The sequence below is a fragment of the Chiloscyllium plagiosum genome, unplaced genomic scaffold (genome assembly GCF_037043375.1).
Source record: "Chiloscyllium plagiosum isolate Xiang-an unplaced genomic scaffold, Cpla_swu_hap1 HiC_scaffold_5, whole genome shotgun sequence".
NCBI lineage: Eukaryota > Metazoa > Chordata > Chondrichthyes > Orectolobiformes > Hemiscylliidae > Chiloscyllium > Chiloscyllium plagiosum.
The window spans coordinates 89,056,578-89,084,160 of record NW_028270143.1 but is presented as its reverse complement, the minus strand read 5'-3'; the positions used below and the strand labels follow the sequence as shown (position 1 = coordinate 89,084,160).

Here is a 27,583-nt window from a genome sequence, read left to right as displayed (position 1 = left end):
AATACTCGTGTTACCTCCTCACCCTGCTCCAATACTCGGTTACCCTCTCACCAAGCTCCAGTACTCGGGTTAGCCCCCTCACCCCGCTCCAGTACTCGGGTTACCCCCTCACCCTGCTCCAGTACTTGGGTTACCCCCTTACCCCACTCCAGTAATGGGGTTAGCACCTCACTCCGCTCCAGTACTCGGGTCAGCCCACTCACCCTGCTCAAGTACTCGGGTTAGCCCACTCACCCAGCTCCAGTACTCGGGCTAGCCCCTCACTCCGCTCCAGTACTCGGGTTACCCCCTCACCTCGCACCAGTACTCGAGTTAGCCCACTCACCCAGCTCCAGTACTCGGGTTATCCCCTCAGTCCGCTCCAGTCCTCGGGTTGCCCCCTCACCCCGCTCCAATACTCGTGTTACCCCCTCACCCTGCTCCAGTACTCGGTTACCCCCTCACTCCGCTCCAGTACTCGTGTTACCCACTCACCCAGCTCCAGTCCTCGGGTTACCCCCTCAGCCCGCTCCAGTACTCAGGTTACCCCCTCACCTCGCACCAGTACTCGGGTTACCCCCTCAGCCCGCTCCATTTTCGGGTAACCCCCTCACCCCGCTCCAGTACTCGGGTTACCAACTCACCCAGCTTCAGTACTCGGGTTACGCCCTCACCCCGCTCCAGTCCTCATGTTACCCCTCACCCCGCTCCAGTACTCGGGTTAGACCCCTCACTCCGCTCCAGTACTCGGGTTACCCCCTCACTCCGCTCCAGTACTCGGGTTACCCCCTCACCTCGCACCAGTACTCGAGTTAGCCCACTCACTCTTCTCCAGTACTCGGGTTACCCCCTCACCTCGCACCAGTACTCGGGTTACCCCCTCACCCCGGTCCAGTACTCAGGTTACCCCCTCAGCCCGTACCAGTACTTGGGTTACCCCTTCACCTCGCACCAGTACTCGGGTTACCAACTCACCCAGCTTCAGTACTCGGGTTACGCCCCCACCCCGCTCCAGTCCTCATGTTACCCCTCACCCCGCTCCAGTACTCGTGTTACCCTCTCACCCCTCTCCAGTTCTCGGGCTACCCCCTCACTCCGCTCCAGTACTCGGGTTACACCCTCACCCCTCTCCAGTACTCGGGTTCCCCCCTCAACTCGCAGCAGTACTTGGGTTCCCCCCTCACCCCGCTCCAGTATTCGTGTTAGCCCCTCACCCATCTCCAGTACTCGGGTTACCCCCTCACCCCGCTCCAGTACTCGGGTTACCCCCTAACCCCGCTCCAGTATTCGTGTTACCCCCTCACCCCGCTCCAGTACTCGGGTTACCCCCTAACCCCGCTCCAGTATTCGTGTTACCCCCTCACCCCGCTCCAGTACTCGGGTTACCCCCTAACCCCGCTCTAGTACTAGGGTCACCCTCTCACCCCACTCCAGTACTCGGGTTAGCCCCCTCACCCCAGTCAAGTACTCGGGTTACCCCCTCACCCCCGCTCCAGTACTCGGGTTACCCCCTCACCCCCGCTCCAGTACTTGGGTTAGCCTCCTCACTCCGCTCCAGTACTCGGGTTACCCCATCACTCCGCTCCAGTACTTGGGCTACCCCCTAACCCCGCTCCAGTACTCGAGTTAGCCCCCTCACTCCACTCCAGTACTCGGATTACCCCCTCACCTCGCACCAGTACTCGAGTTAGCCCACTCACTCTTCTCCAGTACTCGGATTTCCGCCTCACCCCGCTCCAGTACTCGGGTCCCCCCCTCACCTCGCACCAGTACTCGTGTTACCCCCTCAACCCTCTCCAGTACTCGGGCTAACCCCTCACCCCGCACCTGTACTCGGGTAACCCCCTCACCCCGCTCCAATACTCGGGTTACCAACTCACCCAGCTTCAGTACTCGGGTTACGCCCTCACCCCGCTCCAGTCCTCATGTTACCCCTCACCCCGCTCCAGTACTCGGGTTACCAACTCACCCAGCTTCAGTACTCGGGTTACGCCCTCACCCCGCTCCAGTCCTCATGTTACCCCTCACCCCGCTCCAGTACTCGTGTTACCCCCTCATCCCACACCAGTACTCGGGTTAGCCCCCTCACCCCGCTTGTGTCCTCGGGTTAGTTCCCTCACTCCACTCCAGTACTCAGATTTCCCCCTCACCCTCGCTCAAGTACTCAGGGAACCCCATTGCCCCGCTCCAATACTCGGGTTACCCCCTCACCCCGTACCAGTACTCGGGTTCCCCCCTCATCCCGCTCCAGTACTCGGGTTAGCCCCCTCACCTAGCTCCAGTACTCGGGTTACCCCCTCATCCCGTACCAGTACTCGGGTTACCCCCTCACCCCGCTCCAGTACTCGGGTTACCCCCTAACCCCGCTCCAGTATTCGGGTTACCCCCTCACCCTGCTCCAGTATTCGGGTTACCCCCTCACTCCGCTCCAGTACTCGGGATGCCACCTCACCCCGCTCTAGTACTAGGGTCACCCTCTCACCCCACTCCAGTACTCGGGTTAGCCCCCTCACCCCAGTCAAGTACTCGGGTTACCCCCTCACCCCCGCTCCAGTACTCGGGTTAGCCTCCTCACTCCGCTCCAGTACTCGGGTTACCCCCTCAGCCCTTCCAGTACTTGGGTTACCCCATCACTCCGCTCCAGTACTCGGGATATCCCTCACCCCAGTCCAGTACTCGTGTTACCCCCTCACCCCACTCCAGTACTCGGGCTACCCCCTAACCCCGCTCCAGTATTCGAGTTAGCCCCCTCACTCCACTCCAGTAATCGGATTTCCGCCTCAGCCCGCACCAGTACTCGGGTTACCCCCTCACCTCGCACCAGTACTCGGGTTACCCCCTCACCCCGCACCAGTACTCGTATTACCCCCTCACCTCTCTCCAGTACTCGGGCTACCCCCTCACCCCGCCCCAGTACTCGGGTTACCCTCTCATCCCGTACCAGTACTCGGGTTAGCCCCTCACCCCGCTCCAGTACTCGTGTTACCCCCTCACCCTGCACCAGTACTTGGGTTACCCCCTCACCCCGCACCAGTACTCGGGTTACCCCCTCACCCCGCACCAGTACTCGGGTTACCCCCTCACCCCGCACCAGTACTCGGGTTAGCCCCTCACCCCGTACCAGTACTCGGGTTAGCCCCTCACCCCGCTCCAGTACTCGTGTTACCCCCTCACCCTGCACCAGTACTTGGGTTACCCCCTCACCCCGTACCAGTACTCGGGTTACCCCCTCACTCCGCTCCAGTACTCGTGTTACCCCCTCACCCCACACCAGTACTCGGGTTACCCCCTCACCCTGCACCATTACTCGGGTTCCCCCCTCACCCCGTACCAGTACTCGTGTTACCCCCTCACCCCGCACCAGTACTCGGGTTACCCCCTCACCCTGCACCAGTACTCGTGTTACCCCCTCACCCTGCACCAGTACTTGGGTTACCCCCTCACCCTGCACCAGTACTCGGGTTACCCCCTCACCCTGCACCAGTACTTGGGTTACCCCCTCACCCTGCACCAGTACTCGGGTTACCCCCTCACCCCGCACCAGTACTCGTGTTACCCCCTCACCCTGCACCAGTACTTGGGTTACCCCCTCACCCTGCACCAGTACTCGGGTTACCCCCTCACCCCGTACCAGTACTCAGGTTACCCCCTCACCCCGCACCAGTACTCGGGTTACCCCCTCACCCCGCACCAGTACTCGGGTTCCCCCCTCATCCCGCTCCAGTACTCGGGTTACCCCCTCACCCCGCTCCAGTACTCGGGTTACCCCCTAACCCCGCTCCAGTATTCGGGTTACCCCCTCACCCTGCTCCAGTATTCGGGTTACCCCCTCACTCCGCTCCAGTACTCGGGATGCCACCTCACCCCGCTCTAGTACTAGGGTCACCCTCTCACCCCACTCCAGTACTCGGGTTAGCCCCCTCACCCCAGTCAAGTACTCGGGTTACCCCCTCACCCCCGCTCCAGTACTCGGGTTAGCCTCCTCACTCCGCTCCAGTACTCGGGTTACCCCCTCAGCCCTTCCAGTACTTGGGTTACCCCATCACTCCGCTCCAGTACTCGGGATATCCCTCACCCCAGTCCAGTACTCGTGTTACCCCCTCACCCCACTCCAGTACTCGGGCTACCCCCTAACCCCGCTCCAGTATTCGAGTTAGCCCCCTCACTCCACTCCAGTAATCGGATTTCCGCCTCAGCCCGCACCAGTACTCGGGTTACCCCCTCACCTCGCACCAGTACTCGGGTTACCCCCTCACCCCGCACCAGTACTCGTATTACCCCCTCACCCCGCACCAGTACTCGGGTTACCCTCTCATCCCGTACCAGTACTCGGGTTAGCCCCTCACCCCGCTCCAGTACTCGTGTTACCCCCTCACCCTGCACCAGTACTTGGGTTACCCCCTCACCCCGCACCAGTACTCGGGTTACCCCCTCACCCCGCACCAGTACTCGGGTTACCCCCTCACCCCGCACCAGTACTCGGGTTAGCCCCTCACCCCGTACCAGTACTCGGGTTAGCCCCTCACCCCGCTCCAGTACTCGTGTTACCCCCTCACCCTGCACCAGTACTTGGGTTACCCCCTCACCCCGTACCAGTACTCGGGTTACCCCCTCACTCCGCTCCAGTACTCGTGTTACCCCCTCACCCCACACCAGTACTCGGGTTACCCCCTCACCCTGCACCAGTACTCGGGTTCCCCCCTCACCCCGTACCAGTACTCGTGTTACCCCCTCACCCCGCACCAGTACTCGGGTTACCCCCTCACCCTGCACCAGTACTCGTGTTACCCCCTCACCCTGCACCAGTACTTGGGTTACCCCCTCACCCTGCACCAGTACTCGGGTTACCCCCTCACCCTGCACCAGTACTTGGGTTACCCCCTCACCCTGCACCAGTACTCGGGTTACCCCCTCACCCCGCACCAGTACTCGTGTTACCCCCTCACCCTGCACCAGTACTTGGGTTACCCCCTCACCCTGCACCAGTACTCGGGTTACCCCCTCACCCCGCACCAGTACTCGGGTTACCCCCTCACCCCGCACCAGTACTCGTGTTACCCCCTCACCCTGCACCAGTACTCGGGTTACCCCCACACCCCGCTCAAGTATTCAGGTTACTCCTCACTCCGCTCCAGTACTCAGGTTAGCCCACTCACCCCACTCCAGTACTCGGGTTCCCCCCTCACCCCGCTCCAGTACTCGGGCTACCCCCTCACTCCGCTCCATTACTCGGGCTACCCCCTCACCCCGCACCAGTACTCGGGTTACCCCCTCACTCCGCTCCATTACTCGGGCTACCCCCTCACTCCGCTCCAGTACTCGGGTTACCCCCTCACCCCGCACCAGTACTCGGGTTACCCCCTCACTCCGCTCCATTACTCGGGCTACCCCCTCACTCCGCTCCAGTACTCGGGTTACCCCCTCACTCCGCTCCATTACTCGGGTTAGGTCCCTCACCCCGCTCCAGTATTCGTGTTACCCCCTCACCCCGCTCCAGTACTCGGGTTACCCCCTCACTCCGCTCCAGTACTCGGGTTACCCCCACACCCCGCTCCAGTACTCGGGTTACCCCCTCACTCCGCTCCAGTACTCGGGTTACCCCCTCACTCCGCTCCATTACTCGGGTTACCCCAACACCCCGCTCCAGTACTCGGGTTACCCCCTCACTCCGCTCCATTACTCGGGTTAGCTCCCTCACCCCGCTCCAGTACTCGGGTTACACCCACACCCCTCTCCAGTACTCGGGTTACCCACTCACCCCGCTCCAGTACTCGGGTTACCCCCTCACCTCGCACCAGTACTCGGGTTACCCCCTCACTCCGCTCCAGTACTCGGGTTACCCCCTCACCTCGCACCAGTACTCGGGTTACCAACTCACCCAGCTTCAGTACTCGGGTTACGCCCTCACCCCGCTCCAGTCCTCATGTTACCCCTCACCCCGCTCCAGTACTCGGGCTACCCCCTCACTCCGCTCCAGTACTCGGGTTACCCCCACACCCCGCTCCAGTACTCGTGTTACCCCCTCACCCCACACCAGTACTCGGGTTAGCCCCCTCACCAAGCTCCAGTCCTTGGTTTACCCCCTCAACCCGCTCCAGTACTCGAGTTAGCCCCCTCACCCCACTCCGGTACAGGGGTTACCCCCTCACCCCACTCCAGTACTCAGGTTAGCCCCCTCACCCCGCTCCAGTACTCGGGTTATCCCCTCACCAGGCTCCAGTACAGGGGTTTCCCCCTCACCCCGCTCTAGTACTCGGGATGCCACCTCACCCCGCTCTGGTACTCGGGTTACCCTCTCACCCCGCTCTAGTACTCGGGTTAGCCCCCTCACCCCGCTCAATTACTCGGGTTATCCCCTCACCCCCGCTCCAGTACTCGGGTTAGCCTCCTCACTCCGCTCCAGTACTCGGGTTACCCCCTCACCCCTTCCAGAACTCGGGTTACCCCATCACTCTGCTCCAGTACTCGGGATATCCCTCACCCCACTCCAGTACTCGTGTTACCCCCTCACTTCACTCCAGTACTTGGATTTCCCCCTCACCCCCGCTCAAGTACTCAGGGAACCCCATTACCCCGCTCCAGTACTCGGGTTACCACCCTCACCCCGCTCCAGTACTCGGGTTCCCTCCTCCAGCCGCACCAGTACTCGTGTTACCCCCTCACCCCGCACCAGTACTCGGGTTACCCCCTCACCCCGCACCAGTACTCGGGTTACCCCCTCACCCTGCACCAGTACTCGTGTTACCCCCTCACCCCTCTCCAGTACTCGGGCTATCCCCTCACTCCGCTCCAGTACTCGGGTTCACCCCTCACCCCGCACCAGTACTCGGATTACCCCCTCAGCCCGCTCCAGTATTTGGGTTACCCCCTCACTCCGCTCCAGTACTCGGGTTACCCCCTAACCGCTCTCCAGTACTCGGGTTCCCCCCTCACCCCGCACCAGTACTCGGGTTACCCCCTCACCTCACTCCAGTACTTGGGTTACCCTCTCATCTTGCACCAGTACTCGGGTTACCCCCTCACCCCGGTCCAGTACTCGAGTTCGCCCACTCACTCCACTCCAGTCCTCGGGTTACCCCCTCACCCCGCACCAGTACTCGGGTTACCCCCTCACCTCACTCCAGTACTCGGGTTACCCCCTCACTCTGCTCCAGTACTCAGGTTACCCCCTCACTCTGCTACAGTACTTGGGTTACCCCCTCACCCCGCACCAGTACTCGGGTTACCCCCTCACCTCACTCCAGTACTCGGGTTACCCCCTCACCTCACTCCAGTACTCAGGTTACCCCCTCACTCTGCTCCAGTACTTGGGTTACCCTCTCACCTCGCACCAGTACTCGGGTTACCCCCTCACCTCACTCCAGTACTCAGGTTACCCCCTCACTCTGCTCCAGTACTTGGGTTACCCCCTCACCCCGCACCAGTACTCGGGTTACCCCCTCACCTCACTCCAGTACTCGGGTTACCCCCTCACCTCACTCCAGTACTCAGGTTACCCCCTCACCCCGCACCAGTACTTGTGTTACCCACTCACCCTGCTCCAGTACTCGGCTTATCCCCTTGCCTCTCTCCAGAACTCGGGTTACCCCCTCACCCCGCTCCAGAACTCGGGTTATCCCCTCACCCTGCTACATTACTTGGGTTAGCCCCCTCACCCCGCTCCAGTACAGGGGTTTCCCCCTCACCCCGCTCCAGTACTCGTGTTACCCCCTCACCCCGCACCAGTACTCATGTTACCCCCTCACCCCTCTCCAGTACTCGGGCTACCCCCTCACTCCGCTCCAGTACTTGGGTTAGCTCCCTCACCCAACTCCAGTATTCGTATTACCCCCTCACCCAACTCCAGTACTCGGGTTACCCCCTAACCACGCTCCAGTATTCGGGTTAGCCCCTCACTCCGCTCCAGTACTCGGGATGCCACCTCACCCCGCTCTAGTACTAGGGTCACCCTCTTACCCCACTCCAGTACTCGGGTTAGCCCCCTCACCCCGCTCAAGTACTCGGGTTACCCCCTCACCCCCGCTCCAGTACTCGTGTTACCCCCTCACCCCTCTCCAGTACTCGGGCTACCCCCTCACCCCGCTCCAGTACTCGGGTTAGCTCCCTCACCCCACTCCAGTATTCGTGTTACCCCCTCACCCCGCTCCAGTACTCGGGTTACCCCCTCACCTCGCTCCAGTACTCGGGTTACCCCCTAACCCCACTCCAGTATTCGTGTTACCCCCTCACCCCGCTCCAGTACTCGGGTCACCTGCAACCACACTCCAGTACTCGGGTTCCCCCCTCACCCCGCTCCAGTACTCGGGTTATCCCCTCTCTCTGCTCCAGTACTCGGGTTACCCCCTCACCCCGGTCCAGTACTCGAGTTCGCCCACTCACTCCACTCCAATCCTCGGGTTACCCCCTCACCTCGCACCAGTACTCGGGTTACCAACTCACCCAGCTTCAGTACTCGGGTTACGCCCTCACCCCGCTCCAGTACTCGTGTAACCCCGTCACCCCACACCAGTACTCGGGTTAGCCCCCTCACCCAGCTCCAGTCCTTGGTTTACCCCCTCACCCCGCTCCAGTACTCGGGTTAGCCCCCTCACCCCACTCCGGTACAGGGGTTACCCCCTCACCCCACTCCAGTACTCGGGTTAGCCCCCTTACCCCGCTCCAGTACTCGGGTCACCCTTTCACTCCGCTCTAGTACTCGGGTTAGACCCCTCACCCCGCTCAAGTACTCGGGTTACCCCCTCACCCCCGCTCCAGTACTCGTGTTACCCCCTCACTCCGCTCCAGTACTCGGGTTACCCCCTCACCCCTTCCAGAACTCGGGTTACCCCATCACTCCGCTCCAGTACTCGGGATATCCCTCACCCCACTCCAGTACTCGTGTTACCCCCTCACCCCGCTCCAGTACTCGGGTTACCCCCTCACCCCGCTCCAGTACTCGGGTTACCCCCTCACCCCACACCAGTACTCGGGTTAGCCTCCTCACCCCGCTTGTGTCCTCGAGTTAGCCCCCTCACTCCACTCCAGTACTCGGATTTCCCCCTCACCCTCGCTCAAGTACTCAGGGAACCCCATTACCCCGCTCCAGTACTCGGGCTACCCCCTCACTCCGCTCCAGTACTCGGGCTACCCCCTCACTCCGCTCCAGTACTCGGGTTACCCCCTCACCCCTTCCAGAACTCGGGTTACCCCATCACTCCGCTCCAGTACTCGGGATATCCCTCACCCCACTCCAGTACTCATGTTACCCCCTCACCCCGCTCCAGTACTCGGGTTACCCCCTCACCCCGCTCCAGTACTCGGGTTACCCCCTCACCCCACACCAGTACTCGGGTTAGCCTCCTCACCCCGCTTGTGTCCTCGAGTTAGCCCCCTCACTCCACTCCAGTACTCGGATTTCCCCCTCACCCTCGCTCAAGTACTCAGGGAACCCCATTACCCCGCTCCAGTACTCGGGCTACCCCCTCACTCCGCTCCAGTACTCGGGCTACCCCCTCACTCCGCTCCAGTACTCGGGTTACCCCCTCACCCCTCTCCAGTACTCGGGTTACCCACTCACCCCGCACCAGTACTCGGGTTCCCCCCTCAACCCGCACCAGTACTCGGGTTAGCTCCCTCACCCCACTCCAGTATTCGTATTACCCCTCACCCCTCTCCAGTACTCGGGTTACCCCCTCACCCCGCTCCAGTACTCGGGTTACCCCCTAACCCCGCTCCAGTACTCGGGTTAGCCCCCTCACCCCTCTCCAGTACTCGAGTTACCTCCTCACCCCTTCCAGAACTCGGGTTACCCCATCACTCCGCTCCAGTACTCGGGATATCCCTCACCCCACTCCAGTACTCATGTTACCCCCTCACCCCGCTCCAGTACTCGGGCTACTCCCTAAGCCCGCTCCAGTACTCGAGTTAGCCCCCCCACTCCACTCCAGTACTCGGATTTCCGCCTCACCCCGCACCAGTACTCGGGTTACCCCCTCACTCCGCTCCAGTATTTGGGTTACCCCCTCACTCCGCTCCAGTACTCGGGTTACCCCCTAACCCGTCTCCAGTACTTGGATTCCCCCCTCACCCCGCACCAGTACTTGTGTTACCCCCTAACCCCTCTCCAGTACTCGGGTTAGCTCCCTCACCCCACTCCAGTACTCGGGTTACCCCCTAACCCCTCTCCAGTACTCGGGTTCCCCCCTCCCCCCACTCCAGTACTCGGGTTCACCCCTCACCCCGCACCAGTACTCGGGTTCCCCCCTCACCTCGCTCCAGTACTCGGGTTCCCCCCTCACCCCGGTCCAGTACTCGGGTTACCCCCTCATCCCGCTCCAGTCCTCAGGATCCCCCCTCACCCCGCACCAGTACTCGGGTTCCCCCCTGACCCCGCTCCAGTACTCCGGTGACCCGATCATGCACCGCTCTGGTACTTCAGCCTACCGTACTCGCTGCTCCAGGATTCAGGTTTCCCCCTGATGCCCCAAAAAAGGAAAAAATGGAAAGTAAACAAAAAGAACAGACGAGGCAGAGGAGTTCCCGTTGGAACATCCAACTCTGCCGTCATCTTTCAAACATGGTTTTAAACAAGGTTTCACACCCCTTCATCTTATGATCACTCTTCCTTGGAGCATTTTTGACTTTCAGGTCATTCATTAGTCCTGTCACATTATACATTCCCAGATCTGAAGTGGCCTATTGCATTGTCGGTTCCTGGAGTGATTGGAACAAGACTGGCTTGGTGGATGTATGAGTATGAGTTCCCTGATTGGGGCTGTTAACTGGACAAATCAGGGAGTCCTGGCTGACAGAAATAAACTGGAGTCTCAGGGATTGTCCTCACTCCAGGGACCGGCACTGGGCTAGCAGGTCCGAGTCCATGTACTGTGCCTGCGTAAATAAGGGGTGACTTAGTGATGGGATACCGGCCTCTGTGGAGTTATTTCAGTTCCAAACATAATTCAGCATCCAAGTAATCTCATTAACAGTGTTGCATTACTGTACATCATATTGACGTAAGACTAAAAAGTATGCAGATACCTATATCTGTTCTGTCACCATTTTTTGCTTGAGTACTGATGGCTTCACAGAAGCTATTTACTAAAAGGAAGAACAATATACTTGTCATGATCAGTGACAAGGCACGGAGCCACTATTGTGGAACTCAAAGGGAAAAGGTTTACAAATTGTCTTTCCTTGTTGTCTGATTTTGCATATAGAGTCTGACAAGACATTTAGACTGACAGCTTTTCATTCTTGTGCATGAAGTGGTTCTCTGAGGTTTCAACCTGACTGTTGCAAGCTTGGTTGGATGAAGTATTTAGGAGTAGGAAACTCAGTATAATTTGTTCTTAATTTTTATTTATATTAATTCTATTTTCACATCAGCACATCTGCATCCATTAAATCGAGCTTAAGACAATGCTGGTGTTTATTTCTAATAATATATTCATTATTTATTAACTGTACGGCACTTTGGAATGCTGTTACGTCATGAAAGACACTGTCTAAATCTAAGTTCCTTGCTTCATCTAAAAGTTATTGGGAAACTCAGGATTTGACTTTCTTAAATGGAAATCCTAACAGCATGACTTTGAAAAGTCAATAATGTATTTATTACTGTTTCCATTACCAATTACTCTCTACCCAATTCCTTTCTCTTCATCCTCCTCAACCTCTCTTTAGTTCATTGACTCCTTGCTGGAGGAAGTTTCAACAAGGTCACAAACTCAAAGGTGAAAAAAATGGCAAAGCCCTAAATTTCAGTACACCTTTTGCAGACAACTAGCCATGAATGCAACAGCAGGCTCTGGATACCCTGGAGAAATGGCATTGTCAAAATGTTTCTTTTCGCCTTGTTTTATCACGGGGTTTTTCAATCCCTTGCAAAGGCACAGCAGCAGATGGCAGCAGCTCTCTTGGAGTTGTTACAATCCAGCATTACTTGGTATTAGGGGAATTGGATTGTCACATTAAGGCAGCTTCCCATAACACTCCTTATTAGGCTACGGTCAGGCTTTCAGTACGGGTGTTCTTGGTCAGGGGGCAGTGTCTTTGTCGTCTGGGGAATAGGTCACCATCAGTCCCATTGCTCTAGAGCAACCAGTCTGGGAAGCAGGGATAGCATGGTCTAGGAGATGTGCAGACATCAGTCAGGGGCCTGGGCATTTCTCATCCAGGGCTGTCAGGTTAGATCGCTCAAATAGGTGGTCCACAATCTGTCCATTGGGCCCACCCACAGAAACCATGGAGAAAGGGAGGTTGGTGGGGACAAGGGGAATCACTGGTTCATGAAAGAGACTGAGCAAGTTATTTTTCAGGACTGGGCGCTGCAGATTGGAGGTAAGTAGGTGTGACATTTGTGAAGTGGGGGGGGCAATCGTTTCTGCAAGGGTACAGTACTGTGAAACATGGATGGGAAGGGGGCTATGTGGAAAGGTGGGGGGGAGGTTAAAGATGGTTTTCTTTCCAGAAATCATGAACAAGCACATGTTGAATTTGTACAATATAAATGTAATTTTATTGCAGATAAGGTAACTTTATTTACATGCTGCCACAAACCATAAAAGAGATCTATCAAATATTCCCTGGTGGATGCCAGAGCTTGTCAGTAGATAGAACAAGCACAGAATACAGTGTACAGGATACAGCCTCACTCACGATACAATTCAGTACAGTCCAAATGCTAAAGGTCAGAGGTTTAGCAAGTCGTCAGTCCTACCAGTAATTTTGCATGCAGAACACAGAAGCAAATATATGAGCTTACAGATTTGATCTTTTTTGGGTGCCGAACATTGCAAAGCTAAGGATATTTGAAATCTATGATTCAACACATAATGAGTAATTGTTCAGAGCTGTAATACCTTTAAATAAATGTGCACAAATAAGTGGATTTAAGGAGTGTGAACTAAGGATTGTCATGTAATACAGCAAATCTTTGTTTTTAAGGATTAGGCAATTGGAAAGAATCAGCTAATATAAAGAAGCTGAAGTTGGTTATATTTCACAAAGCTAGGTAGGACCACCAATTCCATTATTACAGTGGCTATATGTGCACTAGGAATCATCTTTGGAAAAAAAAAAGACACAGAAACCTACTGTTTGATATATCAAAAAACTTTCAACAGCTATTAATACCAAACTATAATTCTCAGGGAGTACATAAGAATCTGTAAACACCAGTCAAAACAAATGATCCACAATATAAATCACACTGAATACAGTAGTATTTCAAAAATGTTATGGCTTGCAGGCCAAATTGAAGCTCAACGTTGTCATGTTGTTGGTTAATAAACAGAAATAAAATGGTTTCTATTACTTAGATAGGTGCTTCAGGTTGGTGTAACAGTACATGACCATTGCATAAAATAGAGTGGTTCTGTCACGTAAGTGTTTCTAAATACTAGAGCATTCCAGAATGCAAAATCTGACAGAATATGTTCTCATTAGAATTGTATGCACATGAAAGAAAATTGATAAAATGAAGGCCGTCATACAAATTGGAATCTTAACTTGAATCCTGCTTTCACTGTTTCTATGTATTGTTTATATGAATTCTTAGTTTCATGATATGAAAACTTTGACTACTGTCAACTCAGGTAGACTAAATTTATTGTCACACATTTTTTCCTGATGTTTGATCATCAAAATCCCAAGGGCAGATTGAAGCCATTTTTGTTGTGTTTACATCTGTGCTCTGCGAACTTTTATTGTCCTTAGTTGCAGCTGTGTTTCTTTCTGCTACTTGTAGAATAGGACTACTTCCCTCAATGTCCCAGGGACATATTTCAGCACGTTTTTCTCTTTCTTTTCCTGCTCCGTTGTTGTTTATGTTTTTGTTCTTTCCAATTGCAGAACCAGGCACTACTTTGACCTCCTTAGGGCAGCTTTCAGCCATACTGGATTTGTCTACTGGGTTTTCATCTTTCATGTCCTTCTCCTTGTACTTTCCCTTCACTTTTACCTTGTTATCTTTCCTTTCTTTTGCTTTCTCTGTCTCTTTCCCTTTCCCTGTGGATACCAATGTTTTCATAGACAGCCCAAACCCTTTCATCATTGATTTTTTCTGGGGAATACTGCTTAATAAAGAGGCTGAGGCAGCTGATGCTGGGCTCTGCTCTGATTCCGGTGACTCTGATGATTCAAATTCCCAAGGACAAACGTTCGCTCGATGAGCAGGAACTTGCTGTAGGCTACTGCTTGACGTTATATGTTCTGGCATGCTCCCTTTGTCTTTTCCATTTCCCGTCTCTCCTTTCTTCCCATCCCCTTTCGTACTCTGGCTTGTCTCTAATGCCTTGCTTGGCATTTCCTTGAAGTCCCAAGGGTGACTCTCACAAACCTTAGTTATTTGATTTGAATCCATATCTTTCGAAGTGGAAATAGTTTCAGACTGCTGAGTTATAGTTGTGCTACCCTCTGGCAGACTTCGTTGTGTCTCCTCAAAATCCCAGGGGCACACTTCTGATATTTCAAGACTGCCTTGTGTTGCTTGTTTTTGTTTCACGACATTTTCCCCGGGCTTGTGTTTGTTGGTGTTCTGAGCCTTCACGCTTGAATGTGAACTATGTATATTTTGTGATTCCACTGGTGCAATAGATACATGTTTTTGGATTCTTGACTCTGAAGGAGTAGGTGGCTGGTCTTGTACCTCCCAGGGACAGACTTCAGCTCTGTCGAATGGATCACTCAGTTGAGAGTTTGTTGTATCAGGGCTAACTGTGGACTGGCTATTAATGTGTTGCTTCATTATTCCAACTTTAGGACCTCTTCTTGTCTCTTCAGAAATGGAAGAGTGGCTCAAAGAGTTTTTTGGTTGAGATGGTTCCATTTCATGGTTATCTGCCGAGGGATAACTTTTGGTCACCTCTTTGCTTCTTTGCTGTGGTTTATAGTGTTTGGTGTGCTCATCCATGCTTTGTGTTTTGCCGGTCATTGCCAAAGTCTTCTCCTTTGCACTCGCGATGACACTGAGGGATTTCTGCAACATTGATGTTCTCGGATGCAAGGGTTTTTTGTCTGCACTTAAGTTATGTGCACTAGCAGACTTGCAAACTAATGGGACAGATTCTGTAGAAATATTGTCTGTCTTCTCAAGTGATTTTTTGGCTAACTTTTTCCCCATGAGTGAATCTAAGAGTCCAGCTTCTGTGTTGGAAACTTCAACTTTATTTGCCACAGAGATGTTGGAATCTTCATCTTGATCTGTCACATGGTCATAGCTACTGAGAGATTTTTGCAGCAGTAAGGCTTTACTTTTCATAAAGTCTTCTTTTGCTTTCACACTTGAGCTGGTGGGATCAAATGGATTCTTCCGAGCGATACTGATGCTGTTCCGGGCTATCGAAAGCTCTGAATGTTCCTTGTCCTCTTTGCTGCACTGTCTACTTACTGTCTCTGGAATTTCAGTGATGCGTCTCATAATTGATCGTCCTAACCCTTTTTTCGAGCTTCTCTTCTTTTGCAGATGTGGGTTATTAGCGGTCATCTTTTTTCTTTTGTAAATCTCCAGCTGTGCATATAGTTTCTTCAGTTCATCCTACAAGCAAACAATGGTGTGTTTATGTTTGAGTGCAATTTCAACTGCAATCTTTTATATCATGCAATAAGAATATGATCTGCACAAATTATACAAATGCTTTTAAATGAGTGACAACTCAGCAATGAAATCCAGGATTATTGAAAACTTAAAACAAACTGTATCCCATTTTGGGAGTTTATTAATTACAGTTAGAAACTATTGGTATGTTGACTTAGAATGTTGTTTCCTTTCTTTAGCCTTTCTATGAAGTTTCACACAATTTCTTGCAAAACTTAGTCATATTTCAATATTGTAGTTACTAACTGTGATGTAAGTATCGTTTCAGTAAAATTGGAATTCATTAGATAAATAATCTGAAAAATTTGGGTTTGTGTTAAATTCATATCAATATAAATGTAGATTAGCAAAAAGAAAATTGTTCTTTTACATTAATTATTCTTACAGTAATTTGTTCAAAGTAGAAATTTAAAAATTAAATGATGAGCGATAGTTAGTTTTACTTTTAAGGGAAGACATTGCTGCTTTGTGTTATATTGATCCCAAGCCAGTTAGTGAAGTATGAGACTAGACATTAATGTTTTTCATGATAATGGGTTTTATTCACTGAATGCAGTCTTACATACGCTGGCTTGAGACTTGCAAACTCAGTGTAATAAATCACTTAACTCAGATGAAGCCCAATAAAAACAAAATGAACTAAATGAACAGATGACAGCCCCATCAAAATGTGCACAGTAACACATTGAAATTTAATCATGAGACCCGTTATAAACTTCAGCTCCTGTGGTGCCCAACAATCATGGGAAATCTAAAAAGTTATAGTGGACATTACATACTTCTTTACCCAGCATACATTGGAGTGATCGTGACTGAGAAAGAGAAGCAAGCAGTTAGGTATAGTAACTTCTCCATGGCTCACTACCTAAACTTGTACATGCCTTCATCTAGTTCCTCCAAATTGCTCACATCTCTGTCAACACAGTGTGCCCAAAGATCAGAAGCATGGGGCTTAAGTGAAGTGAAATGCTGACCTAGCTAATGACACCCTTATCACATGGATGAATAAAAAGCAATAATAAATTTGCAGACCAGACCTTTCAAATAATGATAAAAGGCCTGCAACCTTACACACTCAGTATTAATGTGGGACAGGGAGCAGTTTCTTCTGAGAAGTACTCTAAGCACTTAATTAAACAACGTATTTAACTTGTGTATCTTAACACTATAATTAGCATGCAATTACCATTTAGACAGGAAGTTCTATCTATCCTGGAGAACAAATGAGTCTCATCATCAGAAATTGTTCAAGGCTCAGTCTGCAGTGAAGGAGCCGTTGAACGTAGACAAGTAACCTGGCCCTTGCTGATAAAATCAAGATATCTATTTGTTATTGGGAAACTCCTCTGAAGTCCAAGGACCAATCTCGACCAACCTTTGTGGGATAATATCTTGGACCCAGGGGCATTTTATAGAGGAGTTGACATCTAACCAGCCACACTGGAGATGAGGGATAGTCTGGTAGTTGCTTTGGTCTGCCAACAGGAAGCCTTGCCACTCTATGGACAATGTGTCATTGTTGTCAACAAAGAATACAATAATGTTGCAGCATAACTCCAAAATTTTTCTTCCTATTTTATTTGATTTTCACATATTTTGCTTCATATATGTCATATTCTGGGACACTAAGATTCACTATATATTATTATTTGGAAATTTATGTGCATAATTGAGAACCATATATAATGGAATTTGATGTATTTGTATTTGTGTGTGCGTTAAGACTTAGTTTTATCTTTGAGTTCTATGAGTGTTAAAGGGTGTCTCGAAATATATTTTGCATTTAAATAAGGCTGTAAAAATCCTCAAGGTGAATAGCTCAATGCTTCAGAAGAATAAGGTTAGAAGAGAGGAAACAATGGGCTGTTGCCGAGCAACAATGTGTCCGATGAGATAGAGTCATTAAGTCAAAGAGACATACAGCACTGAAACAGACCCTTCAGTCCAACTTGTCCATGCCGACGAGATATCCTAACCTAATCTAGTCCCATTTGCCAGCACTTGGCCCATATACCTCTGAACCCTTCCTATTCATATACCCATCCAGATGCCTTTTAAATGTGGTAACCAGCCTCCACCACTTCCTCTAGCAGCCCATTCCATACACGCACCGCTCTCTGCGTTTAAACGTTGCCCCTTAAGTCTCTTCTATATCTTTCCCGTCTCACCTTAAACCTATGCCCTCTAGTTCTGGACTCCCCCAACCCAGCGAAAAGACCTTGTCTATTTATCCAATCCATGCCCCTCATGATTTTATAAACCTCTATAAGGTCACCCCTCAGCCTCCAATGCTCCAGGGAAAGCACCCACAGCCTATTTAACCTCACCTTATATCTCAAATCTTCCAACCCTGGCAACATTCTTATTAATCTTTTCTGAACTCTTTTCAAGTTTCACAACATCCTTCCTATTGCAGGGAGACCAGAGGTACACGCAGTATTCCAGAAGTGGTCGAACTAATGTCCTGTACAGCCACAACATGACCTTGCAACTCCTCTACACAATGCTCTGTATATAATGGAAAGCATACCAAATGCCTCCTTCACTATCCTATCTACCTGCAACACTGCTTTCAAGGAACTATAAACCTTGAAATCCCAGATCTCTTTGTTCAGCAACACTCCCAGGACCTTACCATTAAGTGTACAAGTTCTGCTCTGATTCGGTTTTCCAAAATGCAGCACTTCACATTTATTTAAATTAAACTCCATCTGCCACTCCTTAGCTCATTGGCCCATCTGACCAAGATCCCATTGTACTCTGAGGTAACCTTCTTCGCTGTCCACTACACCTCTAATTTTGGCGTCATCTGCAAACTTACTAACTATACATCCTATGTTCACACCCAAATCATTTATATAAATGTTGAAAAGTGGTGGACCCAGCACCGATCCTTGTGGCACCCCACTGGTAACAGGTCTTCCGTGTGAAAAACAACCCTCCACCACCAACCTCTTTCCTCTACCTCTGAGCCAGTTCTATATCCAAATGGCTAGTTCTCCCTGTATTCCATGAGATCTGACTTTGCTAACCAGTCTCCCATGAGGAATTTTGTCAAACACCTTACTGAAGTCCATATAGATCATGTCTACCATTCTGCCCTCATCAATCCTCTTTGCTATTTCTTTAAAAATCTCAATCAGGTTTTTGAGACATGATTTCCCATGCACAAAGCCATGTTGACTATCCTTAATCAGTCCTTGCCTTTCCAAATACATGTAAATCCTGTCCCTCAGGGTTCTCTCCAACAACCTGCTCACCACCAATGTCAGGCTCACTGGTCTATAATTCCTTGACTTTTCCTTACCACCTTTATTAAATAGTGGCACCATGTTACCCACCTCTAGTCTGCTGGCACTCAGTTGTGACTATCAATGATACGAATATCTCAGCAAGGGGCCCAGCAATCACTTCCATAGCTTCCCACAGAGTTCTCTGGTACACCTGATCAGGTCTGAGGGAATTATCCACTTTTATACATTTCAAGACATCCAGCACACCTCCTCTGTAATATGGACATTTTTCAAGATGTAACCATCTATTTTCCAACATTTTATATCTTCTATGTCCTTCCCCACTGCAAACACTAATGTAAAATACTCATTTAGTATCTCCCCCATCTCCTGTGGTTCCACACATAGGCTGCCTTGCTGAACTTTAAGGGGCCCTATTCTCTCCTAATTACTCTTTTGTCCTTAATGTATTTGTAAAAACCCTTCGGATTCTCTTTAACCCTATTTGCCAAAGTTATGTCATGTCCCCCTCGTGATTTCCCTCTTGTGAAAATGTTTAAAAAGAGAGAACCATCCAGAAGGTTTAACAGTGTGCAGGTTTCTGTCAGGCAGAACAGGTCAATAGCAGCAATGGGCTATTTGCACTGCAGTCTTCAAAACTACTTTGACAACAAAGAAGTCTTGAGTAGTTCAATATCAGTGAGAGAAATCTCCACAAACTGAAACAGAAGACTATTGAAAATGAGTTTTAGGAATCCATGTTAAAAAATAAGTGAGCTGTGTTCGCAGATTATTTATGGGTCTCATGAAGAAATATTAACTAAAGGAGCTGACAGTCAATGAATGCATATGTTTGGGGGAAAAAAAATCAAAATATAGCTGTGCCAAGTGAACAAGGAAACTGGAAACTGGGTGACCCATCACTGAGTTTTGGATATCTGTAAGTTGTTGTTGAGGATAAAAGTATTAAATTTTTATTTCTGATATTTGTAACAAGACCATTTCAACTAGTTCTTGTGTAATGTAAAGCTGTTAGTGTTTTTTCCTTCTGTATGTAAAAAACTTTGATGCAGTTTCGTTAAAATTACTTTGGGAACCTGATGTGAATATATTCAGTGACTTATCACCATGGTAATGAAATTATGAAAATAAAACTTATAGTCTATCAAGAACTGATTTTATTCTGGAATCGCTTTATCTTCTGTTTCCATAATTACTTTCTATCAATTTTCAGTCTTTTTGTGCTGATCTCTTCATTGACTCTGCATGCTGTCTGGAACTTTCTCTTACCAAATAAATTGTTCTGAGGTCAGTTCCAGGAGAAAGTTCCAGGTAGCATGCAGATTAGATGAAGAGGTCAGCGCAAAAAGACGAGAAGTTGATAGGAAGTAAAGGTGGTAGTTACATAAACAGAAGATAAAGAGACTGGAGCAAAGGTTTTCAACTGCAGCAATGCAGCAAGGCGCCATGAAATTCTCAGCAGCCCCTCCAATCAGTGTAGCGGCTTCTGATACTCCACATGCTTGGAGATTTGGCACCTGCACGCGAGCTACACCAAACTCGCTCTGAGAAGAAACTGAGCATGTGCAGTAAAGAGGGGTACAGCTGAGATGGTTTTTGAAGTGGTCTGCCCACCTGGACATATTTCCCCATTAGCATGGATTTTAAAGTGGATGTTCTTGGATTTTTTTTTTAAGTTATTCTGTCTTAGTTAGTCTTAGATTCTAAGAAGAAATGTATACGTTTCTTGTCATATGAGGCCATCCCTCCTCTACTTCGGTTGATGAAACATTTAAACCGAAAGGAACAAAAAAGGATTGTCTGTTCAGAGACAGTGCAATGAGTATATCTGAGTGTCTGGTCTGCAGAGAAAAGTTGACGAGCACTGAGGAAAGATGCATCTGTTGTGAACAAACACATCTCGAAATTAAAGAACTTGAGCGAACAAAATATCAAGCAAACACAACATCTGATGGACTGTGCATGGGTATTGAATAAAGTTCAAGAGTTAAGTTACCTGGTGGCAAAATCAAAATAACCAAATACCATTGTCAAAAACTTAATCAAACCTGCATGTAAAAACTCACAGTGTGATGTTAGGAGCTGATGCTGCAAACAAGATTGTCAAAATTCCACCCTCTGATAAAACGTTGAATTGATGATATGTCAGCAGAATTGATGACATTTCTATGATATGCTGCTGTAAGAGATGTTCGCTACTCATGGGAAGTTTGCTTTGCGGATTGGTAAGTCCTCCAATATAAGTAGACGATGCCCACTGTTAGCCATCCTTTGGTATGTTGATAGGAACTCCATTTAGGAGTATGTTTTCTTTTGCAAGGAGCTACTGAGCCAAGCGACTGGTGAAGAAATATTTTGGGTAAAAGATACCTTCTTAAGGTAAAATATGTGTTGGACATGTGCACTGATGGAGCAGCCTCCATGACAGGGAGGTTGAAGGGTTTGTTAGTAAGGTGAAGGAGCAAAATCCTGACATTCCAATCACCACTGCATCCTCTACTGTGAAGCTCTTGTAGCCAAAAAATGCCACCAGAGTTAGCTGCAGTACTAAACAAGCTATGATAATTGTGAATTACATAAAAATCACGTGTTCACTATTGTGTATGCAGAGATAGAGGCTGAGCATCAGAGTTTACTGTTACATACTGAGATGTGATAATGATCACTGGGTAAGGTTCTCTCCTGGATTCACGAGCTCAGGAGAGACCTGACAGAGTTGTCAACAACACATGAACTGCTTTATAAAGAGTTACTATCTGGTTATAGTTGGCAGGATAAGCTGGACATGTTCAGCCATCTGAGTGAGATGAATATTAAAATGCAGGAGTAAGAATGAGATGTACCTTACCATCACAGAAAAGCTCCAAGCTTTCAGTTCAGAGGTGCAGAAATCCCATCTGCAGTTAAGTAATAGCCAATGACTATGGAGTGTATTTTTAGATGATGGCGTAGCACCACGATAAAATTGCATCCTGTGACTTCGTAAGGCACGATCCACATTAATGATCCTCATCATGATTATGAGTCAGACCCAGAATATGACATTTACAGTAGATTAAAGAGAGGTGAATACAGCGGTGCAACAAATTGGAAAATAGAAACACCATCATGTGTTGTAAATGTAGTCTCTTTTTTTTTAGGCAATCCTTTGAGATTAAGAAGAATTATTTTCCCCTCTGGAACAGTGGATCCTGAGGTGACTAATGGCAGATGCATACACTCTGCTACAACCGGAGTACCTGGTGCTTGTAAAGTGGGTGCGTGTGATGCCCAGGTTTTCACACACTCCTATTCTTTGTGCTTGGTTTTCACCTGGGCGTATTGGCACCTTCACAGATGCATCATTTCTTATTTGCTTGGTCATTGTCAAGAGATTCTCATGAGTCAATGGGGATGTTATGTGTTCTCATGGAGACTTTGAGGATATCTGACCAATTGGTTACCATTTGATCTGCAGAAGCTCAGAGTATCAAACTCATTTTGCAAATCTTGTGCCCAGCATATGGATTATGTTGCTCGCCAATGTAGCTGATCAACAATAACCAGTGCCTTGATGTAGGATAACATCTTGAGAGAGGACATTAATATTGGAATGCCTATCCAGCCAGTAGATTTGCAGAATTTTGTGGATGGATCAGAGGTGATATATCTGCAGGAATCTAAGGTATCTGATATTGATTGTCCATGTCTCTGTTGCCTAAATGACAGGTGGCACAAATGACCTGTAAACCTTGAGTTTGGTGCTGGGTTTGAGGTCTTTGTCATCAAACACTCGGTTCCTGAGATGATCAGAAGCTCAACTGTTGCCATGAAGGCTGGATTTCATCCTTGATGTCTGCTTCATTTTAAAAGGTGTTCCCAAGGTATAGGAGTTATCCAACAGTTTTCCTTGGATCAATGGGGGACAGATTGATAGGGGACCTCTATCATCCAGACTTTTTAGCCTATGGCCTAATCTCTTTCTGAATATTTCAAGGATAATTTGGAGCTCAGCCTTTGAGTGTATGCACACAAGAATGTCATCTGCATATAGCAGCTTGATGACAGGTTGGAGAGAACTTGTCTCTGAGCTGCAGGAAATGCAGGTTGAACAGTTTCCTGCTTATCCAATAGAGAGGCTTCACTCCGGCAGTAAGTTTCATGGATGTATGGTGAGGTTTTGCCAGGAGGAAGACACTAAAAAACATTGGTATGATAACATAGTATTGTTGGACCCCAATTTTTACATGCACAGGTTCTTGATGGATTGATTGATGAGGATCACAGCACACATGTTGTCATGCTACAGGCAGAGAATGGGGACAAACTTCTGCTGATATCCAACTTTGAGAAGACTCCACGATCTATCTCAGTTGACATAGTCAATGTTTTTTGTGGCTGAGAAGAAGACCATTCCTCTTGCTGCTCCATGCACAGTTCTTGAAGATTGTATGCAAGTGTCAAGGATTGGAACAAGCGAGTTGCTATAACGTTTTGTATTCGTCTCTCACAAATTAAGGAGTTTGTAATAACCAGGTCATGGCTTAGGTACAAAGTTGGGGGCATCAGGAAAGAACAAGGTTGGCCGTGGAGGATATAAAAATGGTAAAGTACAATTTTCACCCTTAAGTGAGCTACCTGACCCATAGAGCGTTCTTGTTGGAACTCAAATCATTTGTGAAAAATATCAGAAAATGTAACAACGGAATAGGAACACCAAGAAAATGCTCAATTTTGGCTCAAGAAGGAAGGACTTTGAATGTAGTCTATTATGAAATATTCAGATCTGGCTTTTCACAATGATGAGAGCATCTCATTGTAGACAGAGAGAATAAGGCCAAAATTGGAAGTCCCACTACAGAATGGCAAGTACCATCTTTACAGGGGTGAAATGAGTGAGAATGATAATTTTGCGTGAATTTAGATATTTGTGTTTCATAGTTATGGGATTAAAATTCTTCACAAAAATGATTGTCTGAAACAAGACAATTAGATAAAATTATAAATGAAATTTGCTGAATGCAAGAAATCTCCAAATGTTCAGAGAAACATTTTGTCCTCTAACTTTTCAGTGGAATACACTACTCAGTCCATATGCCTATAGGGTCAATTTTTCATCTTATTACTTTGTAAAATACTTTCTCATTACCTTTCTTTTTAAAAATTATTTTTAACTCACTTGCTATTATTTCCTGGTTCAGAACAGCAGCCCAGCTATTATTTATCAATAAGTACTTAATAGTTCCTAACAGCACAAATTATTAATATTGCTGGCTTAATTGGTTCGGTCCAACAAAAATAAGTGAGCATGGTCTTCTGTCTTTCATCTTAACTCTGACATTCCCCTATGTGTATTCTAACCTGTACCCCTTCCTGAATTAACTGTACTTTCTAAAAACCCATCGCTCTTTTAATTTCTTCCAGCTCTGAACAAATGTCATTGACCTAAGTTTCCACTCTGTTCCTCTCTCTTCAGATGTTGCTAGACCTGCTGGATATTTCCAATGCTTCTATTTCTGTTTCACATTTCCAGTATCTACAGTAATTTGCTTTTGGGTGAGTATAACTTGATGTTTACGTGGAGAAAGTAATCTATCGTTCATGTTGCATTAAAAAGCGAAATTAGTTGCAGAATGTGACAACAAGAAAAGTTCATTGTTTTTACCCTAATGTCATCAGGATCAAGGCTGTGTTCACTCCAGGCTGAGGTGATGCTGCTGTTCAGGTATGACCCTGATCTGCCCATGTCCAACTCATCTTCATAGGCCTCTGTTGCTATGTCATCTCTGGGATTGATACCTGCTTGAAGGAACTAGAGGGAAAGAAAAAAAAGATAATTATATTTGAATCTTGTCAAATTGGTTTGGTTGAAAACAGATAGTAGAATCTTTCAAATGCTGGATTTTGTTTCAGCCAATGAATTCTCTTATACTTAAATTGTTACTGGTCACTTAAATTCCAGTAATGAATGCTCCAAAACCTGCTCCTAATAATTACATATCCTTCCAGCAACTTTCAGGTCGACTTCAAATAATAAAATGTAAACACATTTAGGTAACAAACTGTAGGCTCAGATATCCTTGTAGAATGCCATCAGTATGGAAACAGATCCTTGTATTCATCTTGTGGTGTTATGATTTCAAATGTGATCAGTAATGTCCCATCTTCAGAAAGAGCAGTGAATCAAGAAAAGTATTTCAACATTGTGTTTCCAGTCTGCTGTAATGTCAATGGAAAGTCTTCAGATTTTACTAGTTTTATCTTCCTTTATGGCCTTTAAAACAAAATCCGGCAGCTTTTCATGGCCTCGCTATTCTCTCTGATTTCAAATACAACTACCATAACTTCTCCATTATAGAAGCTGCCTCTTAGAAACAACTGAGGAGGAATTTTAACCTTCTGCTACCAAATGGGAATACTGATCAGAGGGATTAACAGGAAATGAGACATCATTCTGGCCTGGGTTCACTCCATTTACACAAGCCACCACTTCCTCTTCGCTGATTCAAGTCAGGTGAAGCTCCCACTATAAACAACGAGAGAAGCATGGCAGGAAGCAGCCAAATGGTCAGAAGAGGTCAAGATAAATTTATTTTAAATTTCAGAATTGAATTCTATCTTAAGAAGGGCTTGTCAGTTTTTCAACAGAAGTTTTACAACATAATGTTTGATCCTATTCTTTAATTTCTGGTAAGTTATAGAAGGAAAGATACAAGAATACTGAAGAAAGTCTGTGACTTTTTGTCATCCTTTTCCTTTCTTTATTCTATGTGGAATATTGGAGTTATTTGCAAGGCAAGCGTTTGTTGCACAAACCGAACTGACCTTTAACTCACTCAACCGTTTCAGAGTCAACCACATTGCTGTGGTTCTGAAGTCAGATAGGGACCACACACTAAAGGCCAAAGTGAGGGCTGCAGATGCTGGAAATCAGAGTCTAGATCAGTGTGGTGCTGGAAAAGCACAACAGCACAACAGGTTAGGCAGCATCCAAGGAGCAGGGAAATCGACATTTTGGGCGAAAGCCCTTCATCAGGACTGAAGGCAGGGTGGAGAGATAAATGGGAGGGGGGGGGGGGGGGGGTTGGTGTGGGGAGAAGGTAGCAAAGAGTACAATAGGTGGATGGGGGTGGGGATGGAGGTGATAGGTCAGAAGGGAGGGTGGGGGAAGGTAGCAAAGAGTACAATGGGTGGATGGGGGTGGGGGTGGGGGTGGGGGTGGAGGTGATAGGTTAGAGGGGAGGGTGGGAGAAGGTAGTAAAGAGTACAATGGGTGGATGGGGGTGGGGATGGAGGTGATAGGTCAGAGGGGAGGGTGGGGGAAGGTAGCAAAGAGTACAATGGGTGGATAGGGGTGGGGATGGAGGTGATAGGTCAGAGGGGAGGGTGGGGGAAGGTAGCAAAGAGTACAATGGGTGGATGGGGGTGGGGGTGGGGGTGGGGGTGGAGGTGATAGGTCAGAGGGGAGGGTGGGAGAAGGTAGTAAAGAGTACAATGGGTGGATGGGGGTGGGGATGGAGGTGATAGGTCAGAGGGGAGGGTGGGGGAAGGTAGTAAAGAGTACAATAGGTGAATGGGGGTGGGGATGAAGGTGAAGGTCAGAGAGGAGGGTGGAGCGGATAGGTGGGAATGGAGATTGGCCGGTAGGACAGGTCATGAGGACAGTGCTGAGCTGAAAGGTTAGAACTGGGGTGAAGTGGGGGGAGGGGAAATGAGGAAACTGGTGAAGTCCATATTGATGCCCTGGGGTTGAAGTGTTCCAAGGCAGAAGATGAGGTGTTCTTCCTCCAGGCATCGGGTGGTGAGGGAGTGGCAGTGGAGGAGGCCCAGAACCTGCATGCCCTCAGCGGAGTGGGAGGGGGAGTTGAAACTTTGGGTCACGGGGTGGTGGGGTTGATTGGTGCGGGTGTCCCGGAGATGTTCTCTAAAACGCTCTGCTAGGAGGCGCAAAGTCTCCCCAATGTAGAGGAGACCACATCAGGAGCAACGGATACAATAAATGACATTGGTGGATGTTGCAGGTAAAACTTTGATGGATGTGGAAGGCTCCTTTTGGGCCTTGGATAGAGGTGAGGGAGGAGGTGTGGGCACAAGTTTTGTGATTCCTATGCTGGCAGAGGAAGGTGCCTTCCCTCAATACACACTAAAGGTCATTAGTGGTCAATCAGTGATGCTTCACAGTCACTATTATGGAGATTAATTTTCAACTCCTGACTTGTTAATTGATCAGGTGGATTTGATATTAGCCTACACTTCTGGATTTCCAGTCCAGTGAGATTCTCACTGTGAACTTTCTAATGAATCCTCCTACATTCAAGTCTAAATCATTTGTACAATACCACAAACAGCAAGAATCCCAACACTGACCCCTATGCGACCCCACTGGACACAGACTTCCAGTCATAAAAAAATCTGTCCTTGACTATCACCCGATGCTTCCGACCAGTCAGTCAATTCTGGGTTTAATGAGACAAGTTTCATTGAATCCTATGGGCTCTTATGCCAAGGCATACCAGGCTTTGGGCCAAGTGCTGGAAAATGAGATTAGAATTGTTAGGTTTTTTTGATCGGTGCAGACTCGATGGGCTCAAGGGCCTTTTTGTGTGCTATCGAGCTCTATGTTGACCATACCACTACACAATTGCCCCCTAACTATGGTGTGGCCATGAATGCTGTCAACTAAACTATCTATTCTCTACCTCAATGTAATAGCTTCCCTTCAAACATTCCCTGCTGAGTTCATAAAATACTGTATAAGGCATTCTAACCAACTTGCTGATGGTCTGCCAGGAAT

General features: G+C 48.7%; 1 protein-coding gene across 1 annotated transcript in view; it reads right to left on the bottom strand.

The window, feature by feature from the left end:
- Window positions 1-12,456: 12,456 nt before the first annotated feature.
- The window catches only part of gpr158a (G protein-coupled receptor 158a), a 765,069-nt gene continuing 749,942 nt past the window's right edge, over window positions 12,457-27,583 (bottom strand). Inside the window, exons 10-11 of the mRNA XM_043690479.2 lie at window positions 24,455-24,601; window positions 12,457-15,496 (exon numbers count right to left, since the gene is read on the bottom strand). Of these exons, the coding sequence (XP_043546414.2) occupies window positions 13,574-15,496; window positions 24,455-24,601 (2,070 nt within the window). The 3' untranslated portion in view covers window positions 12,457-13,573. The remainder of the gene's footprint in view (window positions 15,497-24,454; window positions 24,602-27,583) is intronic.